The sequence below is a fragment of the Bolinopsis microptera genome, chromosome 9, assembly GCF_026151205.1.
Source record: "Bolinopsis microptera isolate Bmic1 chromosome 9, MBARI_Bmic_1.0, whole genome shotgun sequence".
In the NCBI taxonomy this organism is placed as follows: Eukaryota; Metazoa; Ctenophora; class Tentaculata; order Lobata; family Bolinopsidae; genus Bolinopsis; species Bolinopsis microptera.
In genome coordinates this window covers 6,184,418-6,207,819 of record NC_087080.1, presented here as the reverse complement: position 1 = coordinate 6,207,819, position 23,402 = coordinate 6,184,418, and the positions used below count along the sequence as shown (strand labels likewise).

At 41.5% G+C, this 23,402-nt stretch overlaps 2 protein-coding genes across 2 annotated transcripts in view; both read right to left on the bottom strand.

The window, feature by feature from the left end:
- Window positions 1-23,402, bottom strand: part of LOC134820387 (uncharacterized) — a 97,581-nt gene that overhangs the window by 3,274 nt on the left and 70,905 nt on the right. Inside the window, exons 2-7 of the mRNA XM_063830757.1 lie at window positions 2,825-2,951; window positions 2,189-2,648; window positions 1,721-1,882; window positions 922-1,124; window positions 573-714; window positions 269-324 (exon numbers count right to left, since the gene is read on the bottom strand). Of these exons, the coding sequence (XP_063686827.1) occupies window positions 269-324; window positions 573-714; window positions 922-1,124; window positions 1,721-1,882; window positions 2,189-2,648; window positions 2,825-2,930 (1,129 nt within the window). The 5' untranslated portion in view covers window positions 2,931-2,951. The remainder of the gene's footprint in view (window positions 1-268; window positions 325-572; window positions 715-921; window positions 1,125-1,720; window positions 1,883-2,188; window positions 2,649-2,824; window positions 2,952-23,402) is intronic.
- LOC134820563 (uncharacterized) lies at window positions 15,145-21,088 on the bottom strand. The gene is made up of 11 exons (XM_063831009.1): window positions 20,867-21,088; window positions 18,576-20,698; window positions 18,359-18,447; window positions 18,133-18,236; window positions 17,873-17,975; window positions 17,446-17,677; window positions 16,649-17,328; window positions 16,366-16,505; window positions 16,087-16,243; window positions 15,716-15,859; window positions 15,145-15,544 (listed from the first exon to the last, which is right to left on the bottom strand). Exons 1-11 carry the CDS (start codon window positions 20,876-20,878, stop codon window positions 15,231-15,233), a joined length of 4,098 nt encoding a protein of 1,365 aa, XP_063687079.1. The 5' UTR covers window positions 20,879-21,088; the 3' UTR covers window positions 15,145-15,230.

The window sequence follows — 23,402 nt, the reverse complement described above, 5'->3', positions numbered from 1 at the left end:
AACGAATCTTGATGACCCAAGCCCCTTACCCTGACCCCAATACAAGTATAATGGAGAACATTTACCAAAGGACTCAGCCCTTTATTTCCACAGTTTGAGTGTGCTCCCATAAAGCCATAACCCTGCCATAACTTAAAGCCCGCGCGCTGTCCCCCAAATGCCAAGAAAAATGCGGCAGCAAATTGTGATCGAGAAATGAACTTGTCGGTAACTAGTTACCGACAGCTAGCTATGTATATTAATATATTAGTGATGACGGTGTACATACCTTTAGTTTCCTTATCGTAGTCGCACCTCTTAAGAGACATGTGGCAAGCATCGTCCCTGAGGAAGTGGGTATCAATGTTTCAAATTTACAACTTGATGCAATTGTTTTCAATTTTGCGAAATAATTTGAATGGTGTGCTTTTATTTTTCAAGCGATAAAATCAGTTTGCATTTGAAATGACTGATGACACTGTAATTTATGAAGTGATAGTAATAGTATTTATGGGTCAACAATACAAATTATATAAAAAAGGATGTAAAATGTTAAAGAGACTACAAAAATTGTCTTATAAATGAAAACTTACTTTTTACAGCCTTCAACTTCCCAGTGAAGATTAATTTTTTGAGCAAGCCGAGTTTTCCCCCCAAGAGTCATACAAGCTTCACTTTCCCCGCCATACGAAACATATTCCGAGTGGAGGTCGGAATAGTCCTGACCCTTTGCGACTGTTGAAAGTTCGTATTAGTTAATGCTGTACACGTAAGTCTAATCTAACAATTGAAGCCTGAAGGTATGAAAATGAATTTAAAATTTTGTATAGAGATCTTGCCTAACAATTTAATAAAGCTGTAAAATATCGGGAATTATGATTGGGAGTTTCTTACGGAGGGACATGTTTAGTGTAATTATAATGAAGAATTAATAGTACCAACCTTCATCTTCTATACACGCAAAAATTGAAATCGCTCCAAGAATCTCCACTTTACTTCCGTCATCATTAGTTTGCTTTCCGTCACAAGAAAAGTAGAGACTAGAATCAATGGTTGCAACTTGAAGATCCTTCAGCTGACGGTGAATATTAGAGGGGTCCATGTTTAAACCGATCAGATACAGTGAGTCAGCAACGTTCAGCATACTGAAATTATTAATTCAGTTTTAATAATTAAGATTAAATTACACGCCGAGTCCTTAAAGTTTGATCTCAGGCGAAATCTGATCTCAGGTAATTAGGTAGGGGGAGGGAGAGGGGTGGGATCAAGACATACAAATATTTTGGGGGGGCGGAAAAATTATGTACGGCAAATATGTACGTTTCGCCACAAACGTTTTGAAATATTATTTGACTCCTTAACATTAAAAATGTTATCCCGGGTGATCAAATAGCATGCCGGGTCCTTGAGTTTAGATCTCGAGGCCTATAAATAGCAGGTATCGCGATCTGATCTTGGGTAATACTGTTACAATTACATGCCGTGTCCTTAGATTCGAATCTTGGGGTCCAAATGTAAGTTCACGGGCCAGGCGCAGGACCATGTTCTTACCAAACCAAATTAAAAATGTGCTTTATGTACCATCATGATAATTGATGGAGGTTCAAAAAAGAATAATATTAAATTTCCGGCATTTTCCTCTTTTAAACACCTGTTTCCGGTTCAGCAGCCTAAACCCTATACTAGTTGGTCACATATCCAATATCCATCTAAAGTCTTCATAAATATATTTATAACATACCTGAAGATTCTGTTGACGTAGGAGTGTCCTGTGTGAATCCAGTCGTTAACGAGGTGGATCATTGTTTTCAAGTCTTGAACGTACATATGAGCTTCGAACGCGGCACGCTCAGCCATGACAAGAGTTAAAGTGCCCATACTACACTTCCGCTCAGCATCGTACCTGGGTGAAGTTCAGAATAAACAAATCATCAGAGATTACCTCGTTATTTTTCTTAACACAACTGTTGACGAGCGCATCTATACGGCTATGTGCACTTGTGATAATCGGTATTTTGCGATGTGATCGGTAATCAAGGCAAACAATTGATAATCATAATCATTTCACGGAAAATAAGACTGACTATTAGAATTGTAGCGACTTTAAAAAATTTGATAGCGCAACTATTTAGATTCGATTTTGTTCTAAAATTTGAAGCTGTCTCAAAAACGGTGATGTATCATGTAAGACAATAACATGATGACATACATAACGTGAGCAGACATTTCGTGGGCTTCATATCCAGAGATCTGTTCAAGCATATCATTCAGGAAGGTCCAGTCTCCCATGACCTCTACTTTCGCTTCAACTGTGGCCCTTCCATCACCCTGTCTTCCATGTTCAACGTCCCCCTCTTTACCAATTGGCCATTTGTGACAATCGTGCGAACTCTCGGACTCTACTGCTGACAGAGGACTCCACTCAGGACAACTGATACACTCGTGACTTTGAGAGCTTGGTTGGTAGGTTCCTGGACGACAACTAACACATCTGACGGTGGGACCCCAAGAGGCGGAGTAATGTCCTGGTTGACAGGCCTCACAATGTCCATCCTTATAGTTTCCCTCCCATCCGTAACCATCGGGACACTCCATTCTCATCATGTGGGGATATCTCCAGAAAATATCGTCCCATAACCAATCGTCTCTGTTCTCCGCTCCAGGGAACTCTGAAACATATTTGGTCGTCAAGGTTTTGAAAGACAACCAAAAATATAACAAAAATATTCACATCTTTTGTCTACAACAAATTCGAATTATATATTTCATAATGACCGTTTGACTCATTTAAACTCTGTGGCCCAATCCTCTTTAAAATAAAATCCTCGAAGATTGGAGTACTCACCAATTGTGTCATGATGGTCCTGCACACGATCCACTAGTTCATCCCATTCAATTGCTATTGTACATTGAACCAACAGATATAGACACAGCGCCGCGTGTCTTAACATTAGAGGTACTTTTCCTAACCTGCATTCAATTTCGTTAATTCGAAATTTTTAATAAAACTAAATCTAAAATTAGGAAAGCTTTCCGTGGATTGTCTTCAGACAATATTTTTATCGTTTAACTACAAATAAAAATGCTCATTGAACAACGGTAACATGAATTTGATGACGTGAACTAATAATGAGTCTTATAAAAGATTTGTATTCAAAATATTGAAAATATGAACGTAACGATTGATACTGTAAAAAGGAAAATTGTCGAATAAAAAATAAAATAGCTTAAATATTAACTAGTAAAAATATAAGTTATGCTAAAACATTTTCGTGTATTTCCCGATCGAAATCATATACACAAGAACCAATGGTGTTGCATTCAAATTATGTATGTGATCATTATCTATGCTCATGCAGGTTTGACAAATCAAAATAGATAGAAAATATTTGTAAAATTAGTGAAATCCGTCCTATGCGCTTAATAAAGACACACCACACATTGGAATGCAAATACGTTAATCTACAAAGAAGAGTGAGCAGTTATCCAAGGAATAACGGAAGTAAAATAATAATGAAATATTGAAATATATGATCTTACGCGTCTACGTCGCGTAAAATCATATTTTCAAGCCAAATGATCTATAAGGTTGAATTTGCAAAGACGATTCTATGCTTAATGTCAGTATGAGACCCAAGACTTTTACTGGACCTCCAGTGATCATTAATTCAATAAAGCACCGCTATCATCTAATTCGATTGTTACTAGTGGGCCGCGCTCAGCCTGTCATTCCGCCTAATCTCTATGTTTATGAACATGATAGCCTGAGGTCCCCAGGTAAATTCGATTGGAGAAGTAAGAAATATACAAACAAACTCAGTCTTATCCTCAATAATTAGTTTGTGCAAGGGTTAAAATAATAATAATAATTAACTTGCAATAGAGTGGAAAATGAACATATATGCAACAATAAAGATGCAAATTCAATAAACGAATTATTCATTATAATTGTTAGGCTGCAGGCTTCGCTACTCTGTACTCATATGTCATAGAATAATCCATAACCTTCTAGAATATTCTGAAATATCTATTTTACTTTTAGGTAAAACTAAAGTGCAGGAAAGTAGTGAGCATAATGATAATCGAGGACACATTCCTATCCTATATATTTTTTCGAATAGTCAACTTTCAGCTACTCTTAAAGTATTAATCCGAATCGTGCGCTATATAAAAAGTATTGATCACATAAAATTATAACCCAGTAGCAGTTTCAGATCATGTCGGGGCAGTTCACCAAACGTGTCTGATAAAACGTTGTAAAAACGATCTTTCTCACCGTCATCAGCACCGTCAGTCGGAGCGTAGGCTACAACAAACCGCTATGAAGACTTGAAATACCGATAAAGAAGTCCCGATACAATCCTTGGTCCTTTTCGATATCGGTTGAAATCCGTATTCGTTAATCTTATAAAGCAAATATTTGAATAAATTTCTTTCGTTTTCTGAACTTGAGATCTTTCCTTCATAAGCCCGATTATCAGCTGGGAACCCTAGCAAAAATTGAGTTATCGAGGATAATATGTCCATCATATTATGCTGCACCGGTCGGACTAAGAAGTCGACTTGCGTCAGAATAGGTAAAACGAGGGGGATAAAACCCAGACGAAAACATTGCCATCCTGTCACTTCTACCATCCTATCACTTCTACCATCCTGTCACTCCTACCACCCTGTCACTTCTACCATCCTGCCACTTCTACCTCCCTGCCACTTCTACCATCCTGCCACTTCTACCATCCTGTCACTTCTACCATCCTGTCACTTCTACCATCCTGTCACTCCTACCACCCTGTCACTTCTACCATCCTGCCACTTCTACCATCCTGTCACTTCTACCATCCTGCCACTTCTACCATCCTGCCACTTCTACCATCCTGTCACTTCTACCAATTCTGATACTTCTACCATCCTGCCACTTCTACCATCCTGTTACTTCTACCATCCTGTCACTTCTACCATCCTGCCACTTCTACCATCCTATCACTTCTACCATCCTGTCACTTCTACCATCCTGTCAGTCCTACCACCCTGTCACTTCTACCATCCTGCCACTTCTACCTCCCTGCCACTTCTACCATCCTGCCACTTCTACCATCCTGTCACTTCTACCATCCTGTCACTTCTACCATCCTGTCACTCCTACCACCCTGTCACTTCTACCATCCTGCCACTTCTACCATCCTGTCACTTCTACCATCCTGCCACTTCTACCATCCTGCCACTTCTACCATCCTGTCACTTCTACCAATTCTGATACTTCTACCATCCTGCCACTTCTACCATCCTGTTACTTCTACCATCCTGTCACTTCTACCATCCTGTCACTTCTACCATCCTGTCACTCCTACCATCCTGCCACTTCTACCATCCTGTCACTTCTACCAATTCTGTCACTTCTACCATTCCGTCACTTCTACCATCCTGTCACTTATACCATCCTGTCACTTCTACCATCCTGTCACTTCTACCATCCTGCCACTTCTACCATCCTGCCACTTCTACCATCCTGTCATTTCTACCATCCTGCCACTTCTACCATCCTGCCACTTCTACCATCCTGTCACTTCTACCAATTCTGTCACTTCTACCATTCCGTCACTTCTACCATCCTGTCACTTCTACCATCCTGTCACTTCTACCATCCTGTCACTTCTACCATCCTGCCACTTCTACCATCCTGCCACTTCTACCATCCTGCCACTTCTACCATCCTGCCACTTCTACCATCCTGTCACTTCTACCATCCTGTCACTCCTATCACCCTGTCACTTCTACCATCCTGCCACTTCTACCATCCTGTCACTTCTACCATCCTGCCACTTCTACCATCCTGCCACTTCTACCATCCTGTCACTTCTACCATCCTGTCACTTCTACCAATTCTGTCACTTCAACCATCCTGCCACTTCTACCATCCTGTCACTTCTACCAATTCTGTCACTTCTACCATCCTGTCACTTCTACCATCCTGCCACTTCTACCATCCTGTCACTTCTACCATCCTGTCACTTCTACCATCCTGTCACTTCTACCATCCTGTCACTTCTACCATCCTGCCACTTCTACCATCCTGCCACTTGTACCATCCTGTCACTTCTACCATCCTGTCACTTCTACCAATTCTGTCACTTCAACCATCCTGCCACTTCTACCATCCTGTCACTTCTACCAATTCTGTCACTTCTACCATCCTGTCACTTCTACCATCCTGCCACTTCTACCATCCTGTCACTTCTACCATCCTGCCACTTCTACCATCCTGCCACTTCTACCATCCTGTCATTTCTACCATCCTGCCACTTCTACCATCCTGCCACTTCTACCATCCTGTCACTTCTACCAATTCTGTCACTTCTACCATTCCGTCACTTCTACCATCCTGTCACTTCTACCATCCTGTCACTTCTACCATCCTGTCACTTCTACCATCCTGCCTCTTCTACCATCCTGCCACTTCTACCATCCTGCCTTTTCTACCATCCTGCCACTTCTACCATCCTGTCACTTCTACCATCCTGTCACTCCTATCACCCTGTCACTTCTACCATCCTGCCACTTCTACCATCCTGTCACTTCTACCATCCTGCCACTTCTACCATCCTGCCACTTGTACCATCCTGTCACTTTTACCATCCTGTCACTTCTACCAATTCTGTCAATTCAACCATCCTGCCACTTCTACCATCCTGTCACTTCTACCAATTCTGTCACTTCTACCATCCTGTCACTTCTACCATCCTGCCACTTCTACCATCCTGTCACTTCTACCATCCTGTCACTTCTAACATCCTGTCACTTCTACCATCCTGTCACTTCTACCATCCTGCCACTTGTACCATCCTGCCACTTGTACCATCCTGTCACTTCTACCATCCTGTCACTTCTACCAATTCTGTCACTTCAACCATCCTGCCACTTCTACCATCCTGTCACTTCTACCAATTCTGTCACTTCTACCATCCTGTCACTTCTACCATCCTGCCACTTCTACCATCCTGTTACTTCTACCATCCTGTCACTTCTACCATCCTGTCACTTCTACCATCCTGTCACTTCTACCATCCTGCCACTTCTACCATCCTGCCACTTCTACCATCCTGCCACTTCTACCATCCTGCCACTTCTACCATCCTGTCACTTCTACCATCCTGTCACTCCTATCACCCTGTCACTTCTACCATCCTGCCACTTCTACCATCCTGTCACTTCTACCATCCTGCCACTTCTACCATCCTGCCACTTGTACCATTCTGTCACTTCTACCATCCTGTCACTTCTACCAATTCTGTCACTTCAACCATCCTGCCACTTCTACCATCCTGTCACTTCTACCAATTCTGTCACTTCTACCATCCTGTCACTTCTACCATCCTGCCACTTCTACCATCCTGTCACTTCTACCATCCTGTCACTTCTACCATCCTGTCACTTCTACCATCCTGTCACTTCTACCATCCTGCCACTTCTACCATCCTGCCACTTGTACCATCCTGTCACTTCTACCATCCTGTCACTTCTACCAATTCTGTCACTTCAACCATCCTGCCACTTCTACCATCCTGTCACTTCTACCAATTCTGTCACTTCTACCATCCTGTCACTTCTACCATCCTGCCACTTCTACCATCCTGTTACTTCTACCATCCTGTCACTTCTACCATCCTGTCACTTCTACCATCCTGTCACTTCTACCATCCTGTCACTTCTACCATCCTGTCACTCCTACCACCCTGTCACTTCTACCATCCTGCCACTTCTACCATCCTGTCACTTCTACCATCCTGCCACTTCTACCATCCTGTCACTTCTACCATCCTGCCACTTCTACCATCCTGCCACTTCTACCATCCTGTCACTTCTACCATCCTGTCACTTCTACCAATTCTGTCACTTCAACCATCCTGCCACTTCTACCATCCTGTCACTTCTACCAATTCTGTCACTTCTACCATCCTGTCACTTCTACCATCCTGCCACTTCTACCATCCTGTCACTTCTACCATCCTGTCACTTCTACCATCCTGTCACTTCTACCATCCTGTCACTTCTACCATCCTGCCACTTCTACCATCCTGCCACTTCTACCATCCTGTCACTTCTACCATCCTGTCACTTCTACCATCCTGTCACTTCTACCATCCTGCCACTTCTACCATCCTGCCACTTCTACCATCCTGCCACTTCTACCATCCTGCCACTTCTACCATCCTGTCACTTCTACCATCCTGTCACTCCTATCACCCTGTCACTTCTACCATCCTGCCACTTCTACCATCCTGTCACTTCTACCATCCTGCCACTTCTACCATCCTGCCACTTGTACCATCCTGTCACTTCTACCATCCTGTCACTTATACCAATTCTGTCACTTCAACCATCCTGCCACTTCTACCATCCTGTCACTTCTACCAATTCTGTCACTTCTACCATCCTGTCACTTCTACCATCCTGCCACTTCTACCATCCTGTCACTTCTACCATCCTGTCACTTCTACCATCCTGTCACTTCTACCATCCTGTCACTTCTACCATCCTGTCACTTCTACCATCCTGTCACTTCTACCATCCTGTCACTTCTACAATTCTGTCACTTCTACCATCCTGTCACTTCTACCATCCTGTCACTTCTACCATCCTGTCACTTCTACCATTCTGTCACTTCTACCATCCTGTCACTTCTACCATCCTGTCACTTCTACCAATTCTGCCACTTCTACCATCCTGCCACTTCTACCTCTTTGCCACTTCTACCATCCTGCCACTTCTACCAATTCTGATACTTCTACCATCCTGTCACTTCTACCATCCTGTCACTCCTACCACCCTGTCACTTCTACCATCCTGTCACTTCTACCATGCTGTCAGTCCTACCACCCTGTCACTTCTACCATCCTGCCACTTCTACTTCCCTGCCACTTCTACCATCCTGTCACTTCTACCATCCTGCCACTTCTACCATCCTGTCACTTCTACCATCCTGTCACTTCTACCATCCTGTCACTTCTACCATCCTGTCAGTTCTACCATCCTGCCACTTCTACCATCCTGCCACTTGTACCATCCTGTCACTTCTACCATCCTGTCACTTCTACCAATTCTGTCACTTCAACCATCCTGCCACTTCTACCATCCTGTCACTTCTACCATCCTGTCACTCCTATCACCCTGTCACTTCTACCATCCTGCCACTTCTACCATCCTGTAACTTCTACCATCCTGCCACTTCTACCATCCTGCTACTTGTACCATCCTGTCACTTCTACCATCCTGTCACTTCTACCATTTCTGTCACTTCAACCATCCTGCCACTTCTACCATCCTGTCACTTTTACCAATTCTGTCACTTCTACCATCCTGTCACTTCTACCATCCTGCCACTTCTACCATCCTGTCACTTCTACCATCCTGCCACTTCTACCATCCTGTCACTTCTACCATCCTGTCACTTCTACCATCCTGTCACTTCTACCATCCTGTCACTTCTACCATCCTGTCACTTCTACAATTCTGTCACTTCTACCATCCTGTCACTTCTACCATCCTGTCACTTCTACCATCCTGTCACTTCTACCATTCTGTCACTTCTACCATCCTGTCACTTCTACCATCCTGTCACTTCTACCAATTCTGCCACTTCTACCATCCTGCCACTTCTACCACTTTGCCACTTCTACCATCCTGCCACTTCTACCATCCTGTCACTTCTACCATCATGTCACTTCTACCATCCTGTCACTTCTACCATCCTGTCACTTCTACCATCCTGTCACTTCTACCATCCTGTCACTTCTACCATCCTGTTACTTCTACCATCCTGTCACTTCTACCTCTCCACTTCTACCATGTTGTTACTTCTATCAATCTGCCAGCAATATTACAAGCTTACCGGCTATAGTTTTGACAATTGACAATACTCTATATGTTTGGCCATTCTGGAATATTTTTGTAGACTACGTTATCATGTGTACGGGACTGGGATACGAGGTATTGGAAGTTTATAGTCCCTTCGACCTACCTTTTGAAAACCTTAAAAAATCGTGTTTTTACTGTACTTTTACCGTATTTTACTGTACGTGTACTAACAACCAAAGACTAGACATGAATATGACTAATGCAGGGTCGACCTTTGCTCAAGGCAATCATATTTTCATAACTCAATGTAATATTTGATTGCATTATCACATTTCCATAGAAAGAGATTATGCAACCCCGAAATATTTCTGATGTGATGAAAATTCGATTTGGAGAGATGGAAAACCGACCAGTTTTTTACGCATTCAACTTTTAGCTGAAACATTAATTAAATTCGATATATAATAGCAAAACGGCTAAATATACCCAATCTGACATACAAAGCGAAGCGATGGAAGCATTAACAGAACTGGTAACTGGTAACTGGTAACTGGTAACTGGTAACTGGTAACTGGTAACTGGTAACTGGTAACTGGTAACTGGTAACTGGTAACTGGTAACTGGTAACTGGTAACTGGTAACTGGTAACTGGTAACTGGCAACTGGCAACTGGCAACTGGCAACTGGCAACTGGCAACTGGCAACTGGCAACTGGCAACTGGCAACTGGCAACTGGCAACTGGGACTGGTAACTGGTAACTGGTAACTGGTAACTGGCAACTGGCAACTGGCAACTGGCAACTGGCAACTGGCAACTGGCAACTGGCAACTGGTAACTGGTAACTGGTAACTGGTAACTGGTAACTGGTAACTGGTAACTGGTAACTGGTAACTGGTAACTGGTAACTGGTAACTGGTAACTGGTAACTGGTAACTGGTAACTGGTAACTGGTAACTGGTAACTGGTAACTGGTAACTGGTAACTGGTAACTGGTAACTGGTAACTGGTAACTGGTAACTGGTAACTGGTAACTGGTAACTGGTAACTGGTAACTGGTTACTGGTTACTGGTTACTGGTTACTGGTAACTGGTTACTGGTAACTGGTAACTGGTAACTGGTAACTGGTAACTGGTAACTGGTAACTGGTAACTGGTAACTGGTAACTGGTAACTGGTAACTGGTAACTGGTAACTGGTAACTGTGAATATACAATGAATAAACAATGAATAAACAATGAATAAACAATGAATAAACAATGAATAAACAATGAATAAACAATGAATAAACAATGAATAAACAATGAATAAACAATGAATAAACAATGAATAAACAATGAATAAACAATGAAGATATGGTGAATTGACAGGCTGAGCGCCGTCCAACAACACATAAGTTGATTTTGCACATCCCATTTGTAAGTGTAACGGTTCGACCTGGCATCGACTTAAATATTTTCACAAGCTTGAAGCTGATCCGACCTTTATAATTTAGGCTAAATCAGCCCAGCCGAGAGTGGAATACAAAATGAAACAACGGGTTACGAGTATCATCCGTAAATTTACGTCAAACAAATGTTTTAATCACTATATAACTGATAACAAATCATGATCTCTGCAGTGACCACTAAAAATAAAATAGGAACTAAAATGTGAAAATACCGAGTATGAAGCTACATTTACATTTATAAAGATCTCGTGAAACATTATAACAGAAATGGTAGGGCCCAAATAGCAAATAGAGTCGTTGATCATAAAAGGAATTTCCACTAATAGCGGCATTAACAATTAAGTAAGGAGCTCTGACCTCTGTTTTGGAATTTGGCAAGATGATCGGAATAATCTGGTTGTAGTCGTGTTGAACTATGAAGCATCGCTCCTACTAAATCGCTCGCCCAAATTTAAAGAAAATTCTTGTGAAAAGGCCTTTTGGATATGAAATTGATCTGAGTAGGTGTATTTTTGGACGCTGATTTCGAATCACCCCCCATGACGCTAGTTGTAGCAAAACATGAATTCGATTGTTTAGAGTCCGGGTTAGGGTTAGGGTTGTGGTAAGGGTTATGGATAGCTTCGGGGTTATGGTTAGGCCTAAAGTTAGGGTTAGGATTAGGTTAACAGGTGATACTCGTAAAATATCTGTTCCATATATTGAACCGTCGACGAGTCCAACTCGGCGCGCGTCCTGGTAGGTTGTAAACCTACAATATATGGAACAGATATTTTACGAGTATCACCCGTTAATAAATTTTTGGCAGAACAAACGGAAGCTACTCAAAGTTTTTCCTATATTTATCTTGCCTGATATGATGCAGCATCTGTTCAACGCATGCTTCATGGCTCTTACTAATTCGCTCGCCCAAAAATTTCATGTGATTTTGGTTTTTATGGTTTCGCAGCCGTACAAAACGGTTTTACATAAACCTTAATCTTTGTAGGTTTACAACCTACCAGGACGCGCGCCGAGTTGGACTCGTCGACGGTCCAATATATGGAACAGATATTTTACGAGTATCACCCGTTAAAGGTGCCATATTTGATGGTGCGCGGCTTTTGGAGCAAAAGTAGGTGTAAAAGTTGCGTAATTTGGCGTAATTTGACGAAATTCGTTGATTTTTGTTGCGTTGTGATAATTTGTCATATCTTCGGTTCCTTGAATGGGATTATTCTAAAAATTTGTGAAGACCTTCCAATACACAGGAGGACTATAATATATATATATATATATGCAAAGAACTGCTGCTAACTGCAGCAGTTAGCAGCAGTGAGCAGCAGTGAGCAGCAGTGAGCAGTGAGCAGCAGTGAGCAGCAGTGAGCAGCAGTGAGCAGCAGTGAGCAGCAGTGAGCAGCAGTGAGCAGCAGTGAGCAGTGAGCAGCAGTTAGCAGCAGTTTCTTTGCACTATAATCCTCCTCCTGTGAATAGGGCTTTTACAACTGTCCGAAAAATTTGGTGGATATCGGAGTTGATATAGTAATGAAAATGGGGCAAAATACGCTGCTTTTAGCTGTAACATAATGTTTGATGCTTGGATATGCTTTAAATTTTTCGGACAGTTTACTTGTACATTGTAAGTTTATGGGTAAGCTAACCTATTTTTGTTAAAATTGGATCAATTTGAATTAGGGAATGTAACTCAATACGTATTTGTTTCAAGAATTTTGTGCTGACCGAAATTAGCGCTAAAACCAGGATTATGATTAATCACTCTACACTCGACTTTCACGTGACTTTTTCAACTCGTTCTCTAGCTGGTCCTAGCTGAACGACTATTCGAAAGCCTAACCCTCTAATCTGATCCCAACCCTAACTTTAACCCAATCCTTAACAAAAGCATATGCTGAAACCCTAACCCTAACGAGAAATTAGACTAACTTCCTTAATTTCATAGGGAGTGATTCGGAATCAGCGTCCGAAAATACATCGAAGTTGGTTTCAATTGTAGGGGGACCTTTTAGAACAATCTCGAAGATCCACTGTAGAGTGATATAGCACGCTCGCTAAAACCATCCTACAGTCCACAGTCGGCACGCGCGGCTCACTGTTTAATTGACTATGTCAATTCATCGCAGCTTGGCGAGGCCCAGTAGTGTATGTACTAAGAGCGTCATTAACTTGCGGGTGAACATTTTATGTCTCAAAACCCAATATATTATACATCATTGGAAAGGTCTCATTGAGTAAAGTCGTTTGGTACCAAGTTCTGGGCAAATGGCTGTGCCTAGCGAAAGTTATAGCCCGTCAAAGTCCCAAAATTATCACTTCAGAAAATTTGGCGGGGCATCGTGTTTTTAAATTTGTTGACGAATTTTTTTACAGCATATTGTTTATCACAGTTTTTACAAAAGATTTGCCCTATGCCGTAATTTTTAATTCATTAATTAGAGTCACAATCAATTTATTTTGTCATCAGAGTTTAAACTACTAAAAGCGACAGTTGATATTCCTTGACCATTGTTAATGATCTGGCCCGGCGCGCGCTACTTCGTAGCACTTACCTGAGGACCCCAGGCTTTAATGTTGTTAAACAACATAGCCGAATAGAGATTAGGCGGAATGACCGGCTGAGCGCGGCCCAGTAACGTAGCACTTGCCGTCGGGCATTTCGAGAAGAAAGCGGTGCGCGCTACTTCGAAGAAATTTTTAACGGGTGATACTCGTAAAATATCTGTTCCATGTATTGGACCGTCGACGAGTCCAACTCGGCGCGCGTCCTGGTAGGTTGTAAACCTACAAAGAAATTTAGACGAGTAACATCCGTTAAGATATTCCGCGTGGTTCGCGGCGCGCTAATTTGTCTACATATTATTTAATTGCGCGTTACAATTCCGAGAAGCAGAATTAAGACGTTTCCCTGAATTTTGTAGGGGATTTCAAATCCCCTACAAATAGGTAACCACCACATCATGTTCCAAATACCCCGGAACATAAATCCCCTGGGGTAAAGATTCTCAGTCTTGATTTGACCGAGATTTCAGTAATTTTGGGGTGGGCGTCGCCCCTGGGAGTGGCCTGAGTGGGTCAAGATGTCGAAACTTGATTTTTCTGATGGTTTGGGACAGGTACTAACTATTTTTGTAACTTTATACAAATATTTGTCCGTAATCTTGTCCGTAATCTTGTCTCGCTTGAATGACTTAAATGTACATCTTTGTTGGGTATATTTTAATGTCGAAGCGTGTAATAGATGTTAGGATTTATTTACTTATATATAACATCAAGAATGAAGAAGAAATGAGCAGAACTGGACAGATATGAGATCACCTTTGGTCTCGTCTGAACGGAACAACGGAAGTCGTTGCAACGTCCTTCTACAGACAACGTCAGTAGTAATGTATGTGCTGATTTGGCTGCAAAAAATATCTATTCTGCACAGTTGTCACGTGGTGTAAAAGATAGCCTCTGATTGGTCATTAAGGCAGTGTCACGTGATTTATATTGCTGCAAAATATCTATTCTGCACAGTTGTCACGTGGTGTAAAAGAGAGCCTCTGATTGGTCATTAAGGCAGTGTCACGTGATTTATATTGCTGCAAAAAATATCTATTCTACACAGTTGTCACGTGGTGTAAAAGAGAGCCTCTGATTGGTCATTAAGGCAGTGTCACGTGATTTATATTCGTTTTTGTGAATCTGGTTGACTAGTTGGCGGTGTCACGTGATCACAGGTAGTCGACCACAGGTGATCGAACTACAGATTACCATTTATGGTATAACAAGGGGACATTGCCTTCTAATATGGAGTAGGGTTTCTATCGAGTCACGTGATCAAGGTTAAGACCAATCAGCGTAAAATATCAAAGGATGTAAACATCAGTTTTATACAAAGACAAAAATAGAATGAAACTACAGCTTCCAATTACAAATTTACATATACTGTACACAAAACCGATGTGAGACACATCAAATGTCTAAAAAAGTGGTACTGATGCCGTCATCAAGTATCTTCCTTTTACAGTAAAAGTAGCTCAAGCCCTTTCTTTCCATTCGATAGCTCAACATGGTGTTGTTCTTGACTATGAAGCCTCTGTTTGTTGAGCTGACACTTTGCTTCGTTTGCAGAACTGAACGGAAATGCTCTATAGTGACCTGAGCTGCCTTGTTGATGCCTTTTGTTGAACACTTCTCTTTCTGTTTGGCATCAGGTTCGAAACAGAAATAGGTTTTAGCCGAAAGTCCAACAAAGCCACCTCCGCTCCACTCTACTTTGAATAACCCTGAAAGTAAACGACAATTATACTACCGACGCGACACCAACCGCAGAGAATACCGAGATACATTTTGTATACAATAATGAATAACCCTCGCGAAACTTTCAAGATAAAATCAAAGTGACATTAAACTTGTCAAAATAATAATAAAGTTAAACAACACAGCAGACCACTCACCTGGCGTCCTCCTATCGTAAGCCGCGTGTTCTTCGGTATCTGTACGAGGAAACCACTGCAACTTTATCTGAGTCCAATCTTGCCTGAGCTCAGGTTTTATGAGCTCATCCAGCGTGTCAGCTGCAAGTGCCATGTACAGCGAGTCTGAAAATTCGAAAACGATCAGTACGAAGAATTTATTGTATTTACAGCAAAATGGAACGTGCGTGCGCGCGCATTACACGACTTTAGCGCGAAGAACACTACAAAAAATAATTTTGCGTCAGCGCACAAAATGAACAGAAGACCGTATTTCAGGTTTTAGCCAATGTCACAGTTTTGATCGTTTTGTACGGAATGTATCGATTAGATTATAGATTATTTGAACTTACCCGTATCCATCTCACAAAGAGAGAAGTACGGTCGAGGGATGTAACTCACGAGCACATCAAAGTAAAAAGAGAGCATTCTTAACTTTGCATAGGAGTAAACGAAAAAACCAATCTGGATAGGAAGATTGTGACGTATACTCTTCTTTCTCGATGTTACCTATAGAAGACACTATTAGGACTACATTCATATGAAATCGATGAAATCAACCATGAGGATTCAAACTGCAGATCACAGTAAATGTAGGCAACAATAATTACGGTAAGACAAATTAAAATTACCTCGTAGCAGTTATCTGAAAGCTCATCCAAGGCGGAGAAGCGGGGGCCGTTAATGAGATCTGCGGCAGTCTCCTGATCCACTACGTCCACCTTGACGTGCTTGCTCTTGTTCATTATCGTATATCCATAGAAGCTGTTCCCTGAGATAAACGATATTTGAACACTTGGAATCTAAAAGCAGGTGCTCGAATGTAAACGTGATCATAAGTTTGATCAGGCAGTAAAGGAATATTGAGATCGCGTCAAGAGACATAAGCTAATGAAAATGTAGCTATTTATCTACCTATTAGTTTACTGGTCTCAGCTACAACTCTCAAGGCCGGATCTTGATCACCAGCCCTCCTGTCTTCCGATACGTTGTCAGCAAAGGATTTGAAGCACCTGCTGGGTGCGAATTCTATGACTTGATGGATATCCGTCACCTCAAGCCCATGCTGAACGTACCAAATCAATAACGGCGTGATTATCAGAATCTTCTCGGCAAACATTGACCCGATTAAATATCGAGTCGGCTTGAAAGATTTCCCCGTTGAACGGAGGAATTCAGTCATATGTTCACCGATATCATCTGCCGTCACGGTGGTATTTTTAAAGATAGGAGGCATTTCTGCATAGTGAGCCTTGAGGTGATCAGGAACCCTCAAGTCACATTGAACCGCACCAAATAGGTGTCCGTTCAAGATTTCTTCGAGTATCCTGTCTTTAGTCATTCTAAACAGGTGTTCAGTGGTATAGACGTAGCGGTTGTGAATTTCATGCCCAGTCTTGTATTGAGTCCACGAGCATTCCCACATTTCCACCAGGGTATAACCCAGCTTCCTGATGTAATCACTAATCTCTTTCGTCTTTTTGAATTTTTCATTCAAAGTTCTGCCGCTGACTTTGACGTCGCGATTCTCTTTCTTGCAGGAAGGGCAGCCATGGAAATAGCACCCTTGAAACTGGTAAACTGTGTTCGTCTCCCTAGAATCAAAACAAATTAAGATACGTTGTTTTTTCCGCGTTATCACCAAAACTATTTTGAATATAACCTTAATTCATATGTAGTTCACTAATGGGAATAGGAAACATAAAACATACCTGTGGTAACCATCGACAGCGAGTCTCCTGGCGCCGATTCTGTACTCCCCTGTGTTTCTGACATGTTGTATTGAGATGTTTTCCCGATGCTCAACATCAGCCAACCATTCCGTTGCCACCATAGAGATCGGGCTAGGATATTCCTTGCGGAAGTTGTCAGCCGCCCTTCTTCGAATGTATAGCCCGGAGGCCATCTCTTGAGCTGTACACCATAAATAAAGGGCGTTGGCATCTGTAATTGAGTAATTGGTAAGAAATGTGATGTGAAGGAGACGTTACATAACTTTTACGGAAGCAAGAACGATATTGACTGCTTACTGAAATAAGCAGCAAATCGAATGGAAATTGTTGTCGATATACAACAGAGTTACAAAAACACTATTGGTCATTCAGTTGATTTGTTGAATGTGATAAATATTTAATTTACCAAGCCCCAGGATTTTCCTTGTGACAGGATTATGTGCATCGTGTCCAACTGTGGTCACACCAGCCTCTTGAAAACGGTCAAAGATTAAAGCTGGTCCACCAACCTGTAAAATAGATTACAGACCTTTAAAATAGAAAACAGACCCTTTCGGAAACTTGGGTAATTGTGTATCAACTTATGTGAATGTTATTACAACTTTACAAGTTACTCAAGAATCTGATATATTTTATGACATTTGATACATCTAATCTTATGCCTACATTTTGAGACAGAAACAGCTTCACCAGGTCACTGTGCCGTTTCGAGAATAAGTGAAAGCTTTCTTTCACATCTTTGAACGCTAAACGCAGGGAGACACCGGGTACTGAAGATACAACTTTTCAATACCAAAGCTAGAGAAACTTCAAAAATGAATATTCAATTGAAACTAAAATTTATCAACTGGTTTCAATACTGTATACTGGCATCTGAACTTGAATTATTAACCTGAGATTGCCTGCTTGAAAATGTCTACCCCACGCTCTTCGTAGTACTGAGTCTGATTCTCTATCGCTTGTAAAAATGGCTCTACGTCCCTGAAAGTAAAAAAGTATGATTAAATTAACAATTTTACTGACAAATCGACGCAATTCAATTTCAATCACTCATGGTTTACAATGAAATTTTAAACATCAAATACACAACACGTGATCAACTACTGTACCTGTTGTTGTAATAAGCCAGAAAATCTGCGAACGTCCACCCCTCCTCTTGAAACAAGAGTCTCAGTTTTTCGTACCGGTAGATTCCAACTCCCACCACCTGATCTGGGGACAGCAGGGTGCTGTCTTCCGATCGTGGGTACTGGTTAGCTACCTGTTGTTCTTCCTCTATCAGTACCTCACCAGGAGTAGGTTCCAATGTGTTCCTTCCTTTTAAGGACGAGAAGAAGGACTCGTACGAAGGGAATGTGGTGGAAGACAGCTTTTCCAAGCTGTCAAAATATTCATACGGGAAGTAGGATTTGTGAACGCTAGCGCCGTAGGCCTTTAGGAATTGATCATAGGACGTCCCAGCTGCCAAATAATTTGAGACGTCGAGGAACAGAAAGTTTTCGGTTGATATCGCTGAATAGGCTGAGCCCTTCTTAATGACGTACTTGATGTCTTCAGCCTCGAGAAGAACCGAAAACAGTTGTGTCTTGATTGTAGGAATATCGTATCGTTGCCCACAAAATGAGAGCAAGGGTAACTGTTGCAAGTATTCTTCGAAACGATCCACCAATTTTTCGTCATCAGTTTGGTCCACGGACGTCAAATAATCTGAAAATCGCTCTTTCATTAACTGATGAGACTCGCCTGATATCTCAGTGACCAGAGCGATAAAGCGTTTTACCAGCTCCCTTTCACAGCCATTAGTTATCAGACACTGGGGTTGCAAGTACCCTGGGACATTTGAACACACTGAGATACTCGCCAGGAGATGTTTAGCGCTAAACTCTACTCTTGTTGAATTTTCGACACCAGTGTCTCGAACAAGTGCACATTCAATATCGAAACACATTCGATATGGAAAATATCGCAATTCAGCGGGGATCTCAATGTCAAAATCTTCAAGCTGATCAAAGATGGTTCGATTGGGTTCAAATGAACCCCCTGTGTAGATGTCACGTGTGGCTGCATCACAGGTAGCTGTGTGTCTACGCTGACGATATGAAGAGGGAAATAGTTTACTGCAATGGGTACATCGAAAACTGCGTGAGAACTTGCAAAGGTCCTTGATGAAACTAAAGTGTTTTTTGTACAGGTTGAGGTACATGATGTTATCCTCTCTCAGGGATCTGAAAACATGCTCTGTGACACCAGACTCATTCTGAGCGTATACAAATACCCCCATTTCAAAAATTCGAGAAGCATCTTCCAAGTCATTGAGTGATACACCCTCAAACTCTGACACTACAAGACGCATGTCTCTTATGTACTGCTCAAACAGCTCCTTTGTTTTCTTTTCTAATGCCGTCACCTTGGCTCCCTGGAACAGAGCCAAACACCTAAAGAAACATAGGTTATCAGTGTAAGGTTTTCCTCTTTTGTTAGATACCAAGCTAATCAAACCTTGAGTATTTTTCAGATAGGGTGGAAACTCTGTGGCGGATCCAATAGGACAGCGTAACACTTTAGATAGGAAAAATGTCACATTAGTAATGCGGATAAATGAGAACTTTGAGCAGGGATATGTAACATGGTTAACCAGATCTAATTCATCAATTTTGTGGGTCAGTGTACTCAAGTCATTAAGATTACCCACAAAATGCGGATCACTGAACAGGAGCTGGTTGTTCTGTGAAGAATAATAAAAATGCAAGGACTGATCCTCGTTGTTTTTCAAGATGAATGCAAGTGAAATTTTCAATTTAAATGCTGTTTTTTGGTCTCTGAAAACAGAGAGCAAATGCTCCTTGATATCCTCGACCGACAAACGATGCAACTGAAAATTATATACCGCACTCAGAGCCTTCATCGACCTAGACGGTTTTATGTATTTCTCATGACGCACATACAGCTCCCGATAATCCTCCTCGATCACAAAATCTGGCACTACAAATGAGTCTTCAGCCGTCGATCCCCAAGCAGCACCGATGTGGCGAGATTCCCTCGCATGAGTTGTTCCGTGTTCGATATGATTTAGGAAAGGGTATGACATATGACAGATGTTACAGTTGACTATTTGGCAGCTTTGGGACGCTTGATGAGCCTCCAAGGCCGACGAGCAAGTAATGGTTATAGCCGCCCCACATTTAGGGCAAGTTTCACGATGTCTCTTACTGAACCGGGAGCTGGACCTGTCCTGGAAAATAGATAGAAACTTCAACACTGTGTAGGCTTCATCAAAAAGATTTTTAGTCGCCTATACCTCAAGCAACACTGCGAATTTATATATACGTCTTTAGATGTCACACAAAATCAACCCACACAAAAATAAAGAAAAATATGTCTAAAGTAGAATCTCACTTACAGATGGGTTCATGATTACTTGATTGTAATGTAGAAGATTGACGAGGAGTTAAACGGGAATAGTGTCCAACAGATGAGAGTCAGCAGTTTAACAAAAAGCTATAGCACAATGCAGAGCTCCGAACGATCTTGAATTTATAAAGCTATGTCGCACTATTGTCTATTATATACACAGCACATCTGCTGCACACAATAAACTCGCTATATTTTATTTAACAAGTCTAAATGTTTAGATCTGTAAAGTGAGGGAGTGGTCTGCTCCACTTTTCAAAGGCTCTGACGTCATTTTATTTAAATGAATGTTTAGATCTGGAAAGTGAGGCCACTCCCTCAGGGAGGGGCCTGCTAAACTGTCTCATCCGATTATTGGTCAAGATTGAGGAACGTTAGAAAGACACCTGGCGTCAGCAAACCGAGTACACTCAGCTATTAAAAATATAGTGTGCTCTAAACTTCAAAATATCAACTACAAGTTACATTACCACGAGAATACACGTAGCAGCGGTAAAAAGCTATGTGATATTATATTCATAGTGTAAACTTACTTTGCCAGTTATTAGTGGACCTGCAGCTAGTGCTGTACATTGTAGACACTAGACGAGCAATAATCACACTGTTCAACTCTAGGTCGCTCAGTTTACAGATCTTACAAGGTGAACAGTACAAAAAGCATCTTGATAAGGGTTACATGGATCGGTGTCCACCAGTAATTTAATTTATGTGACTCGGATTAGTTTTAGCTGACGGTATGAGTACAACATATCTCAGAATTTTCTGTTTTTATGATAATTTTGGTGTAGATTGTTTTGAACTCATTTGTTTTTTGTTTTGCAATAAAAGACTCGTATAGATTTTCAAATAATTCAACTATTCTACATACTAATTGACACTGAAAGAAATGCTTTTCAAGATTCAACGTCACCGAATTTCGTCTAAATAATTTGAAACAAGCTTATCATTTTCCGCTAAATGTACACTAAATACAGACAGACAGGATTTAAAACTACGCTTGCTCAGCTCTCTAATGAAATAAACACAATAAGCACCGCAAGCGTTTGAAGTTAAACGCTGCAACCACTTTCTGTTACGTGAGATAGTCTCATCCCCGATGTAACTTTTTATTGCTATGGTAAAATTAGCTTCAAAAGTAGCGTCGTTGTAATTTCGTCCATAACTGTCGATAAAGTAAATCCTCCCGTGTTTGCGCTGTAACACCAGCCAGTGGTCACCAGGTGACGACGAATTACCAGTATTAACCACCAAACTAAAATCTTCATCAAGTTTTGGTGGTAAAATGTCGTACGCAAAAGCGCCCCGAAAATGACTGACGTCAGCTAATGTTTTGTCAATCTCTAGCGTATCCATATGGTAAGTACATCAATGACAGATTCATTGCTTATATACCATAAATGGAGGCTTATATCACGATTACCTGACGATCGTTTGTCACCTCTATAATTTCATCATACCAGGCTAAAACCATCAAAACCCTCCCTGCTGGAGCGGCTTCTGGGAACTCTAGCTGGAGTCGCACAGTTCCGCTTCTTTGTAAATTCAGGGCTTTCTGATTCCCGCCACTAGCGTCTTGACTCAAATCAATGAATTGGGCTGGATACGCTCCATAATAATGCTGTAGAAGATTATCACCGCTATTAATATATCCGGATTGATTGAGAAAAGCGTCCCACATGTATGTGTAGTCGTCGTTTCCTATACGTTCAACGTTACGTGGAAAATGTTCACGCCCATTAACGTATACCTGCAGTGACTTTAGGGGATGTAATGAGAATGCGTTTTTGGAGCGAGTTTTCCCAAAACTCGCACGATCCTGGACACCAATTAAAAAAGAGTGTGGTAGTGTTGAGCCAAATATCGATGATACAGTCAGATCCGCTGCTCCTTCTGGAATAGAATGAAAACTCAAAACGCTCTTGTCGGTATGATAAATGGCATTTTCTTTTTTCAGCCTCTGTTCAATTATGTTTAAGACAGCGTCCTGTGGTCTCTGAAACGTGCAGCGTAACATTATTTTATCGAACTTCACTTTGTCTGTATGATTGTCGGGAGATAGGAGAATGAACTCTGAATAATTTTTGGTTAGTGTCACTTGCATCTCCAATTCTGACGGAAGTAGCTTGTCCTGTTTGAATATGCTAGCATCGAGGTCAGAAACTAGGCAGACCTTTTTACCTAGAGCTATGTTTTTAGCTCTATCTTGTCCACCACCATTCACAACAGCTGTATCTGCATCAGGGAAGAAAGCAACGTCTTCAGAATGAGCCTTAGTTTTAACAGTATCGATCCAGTATCCTTCTTTGGAGTGTAAATGAGGGTGACAACCCGATCGTGTGTTCAAAGTGGTTTCCCAGAACTTCGAAATAGCATAAGCATTATCGAATGATTGAACTAAGGAGGCGGATCCAGCAGTAATTTCAACATTCCTGTATAATGCAGCTGCCAAGTGCGGGAGAGTACTGACCGGATGATTTGCTGCAGGATTTGCGTCGGCCGCCGTCAAGACACGAATTTCACTCACA

Excerpts from the sequence above, each read along its gene's own strand:
- LOC134820563 (XM_063831009.1), bottom strand. Across the intron at positions 17,678-17,872 it reads AAGGAAAATCCTGGGGCTTG|ATGCCAACGCCCTTTATTTA; the intron begins GTAAATTAAATA and ends ACTCAATTACAG. Across the intron at positions 16,506-16,648 it reads TGAGACCAGTAAACTAATAG|GGAACAGCTTCTATGGATAT; the intron begins GTAGATAAATAG and ends CGTTTATCTCAG.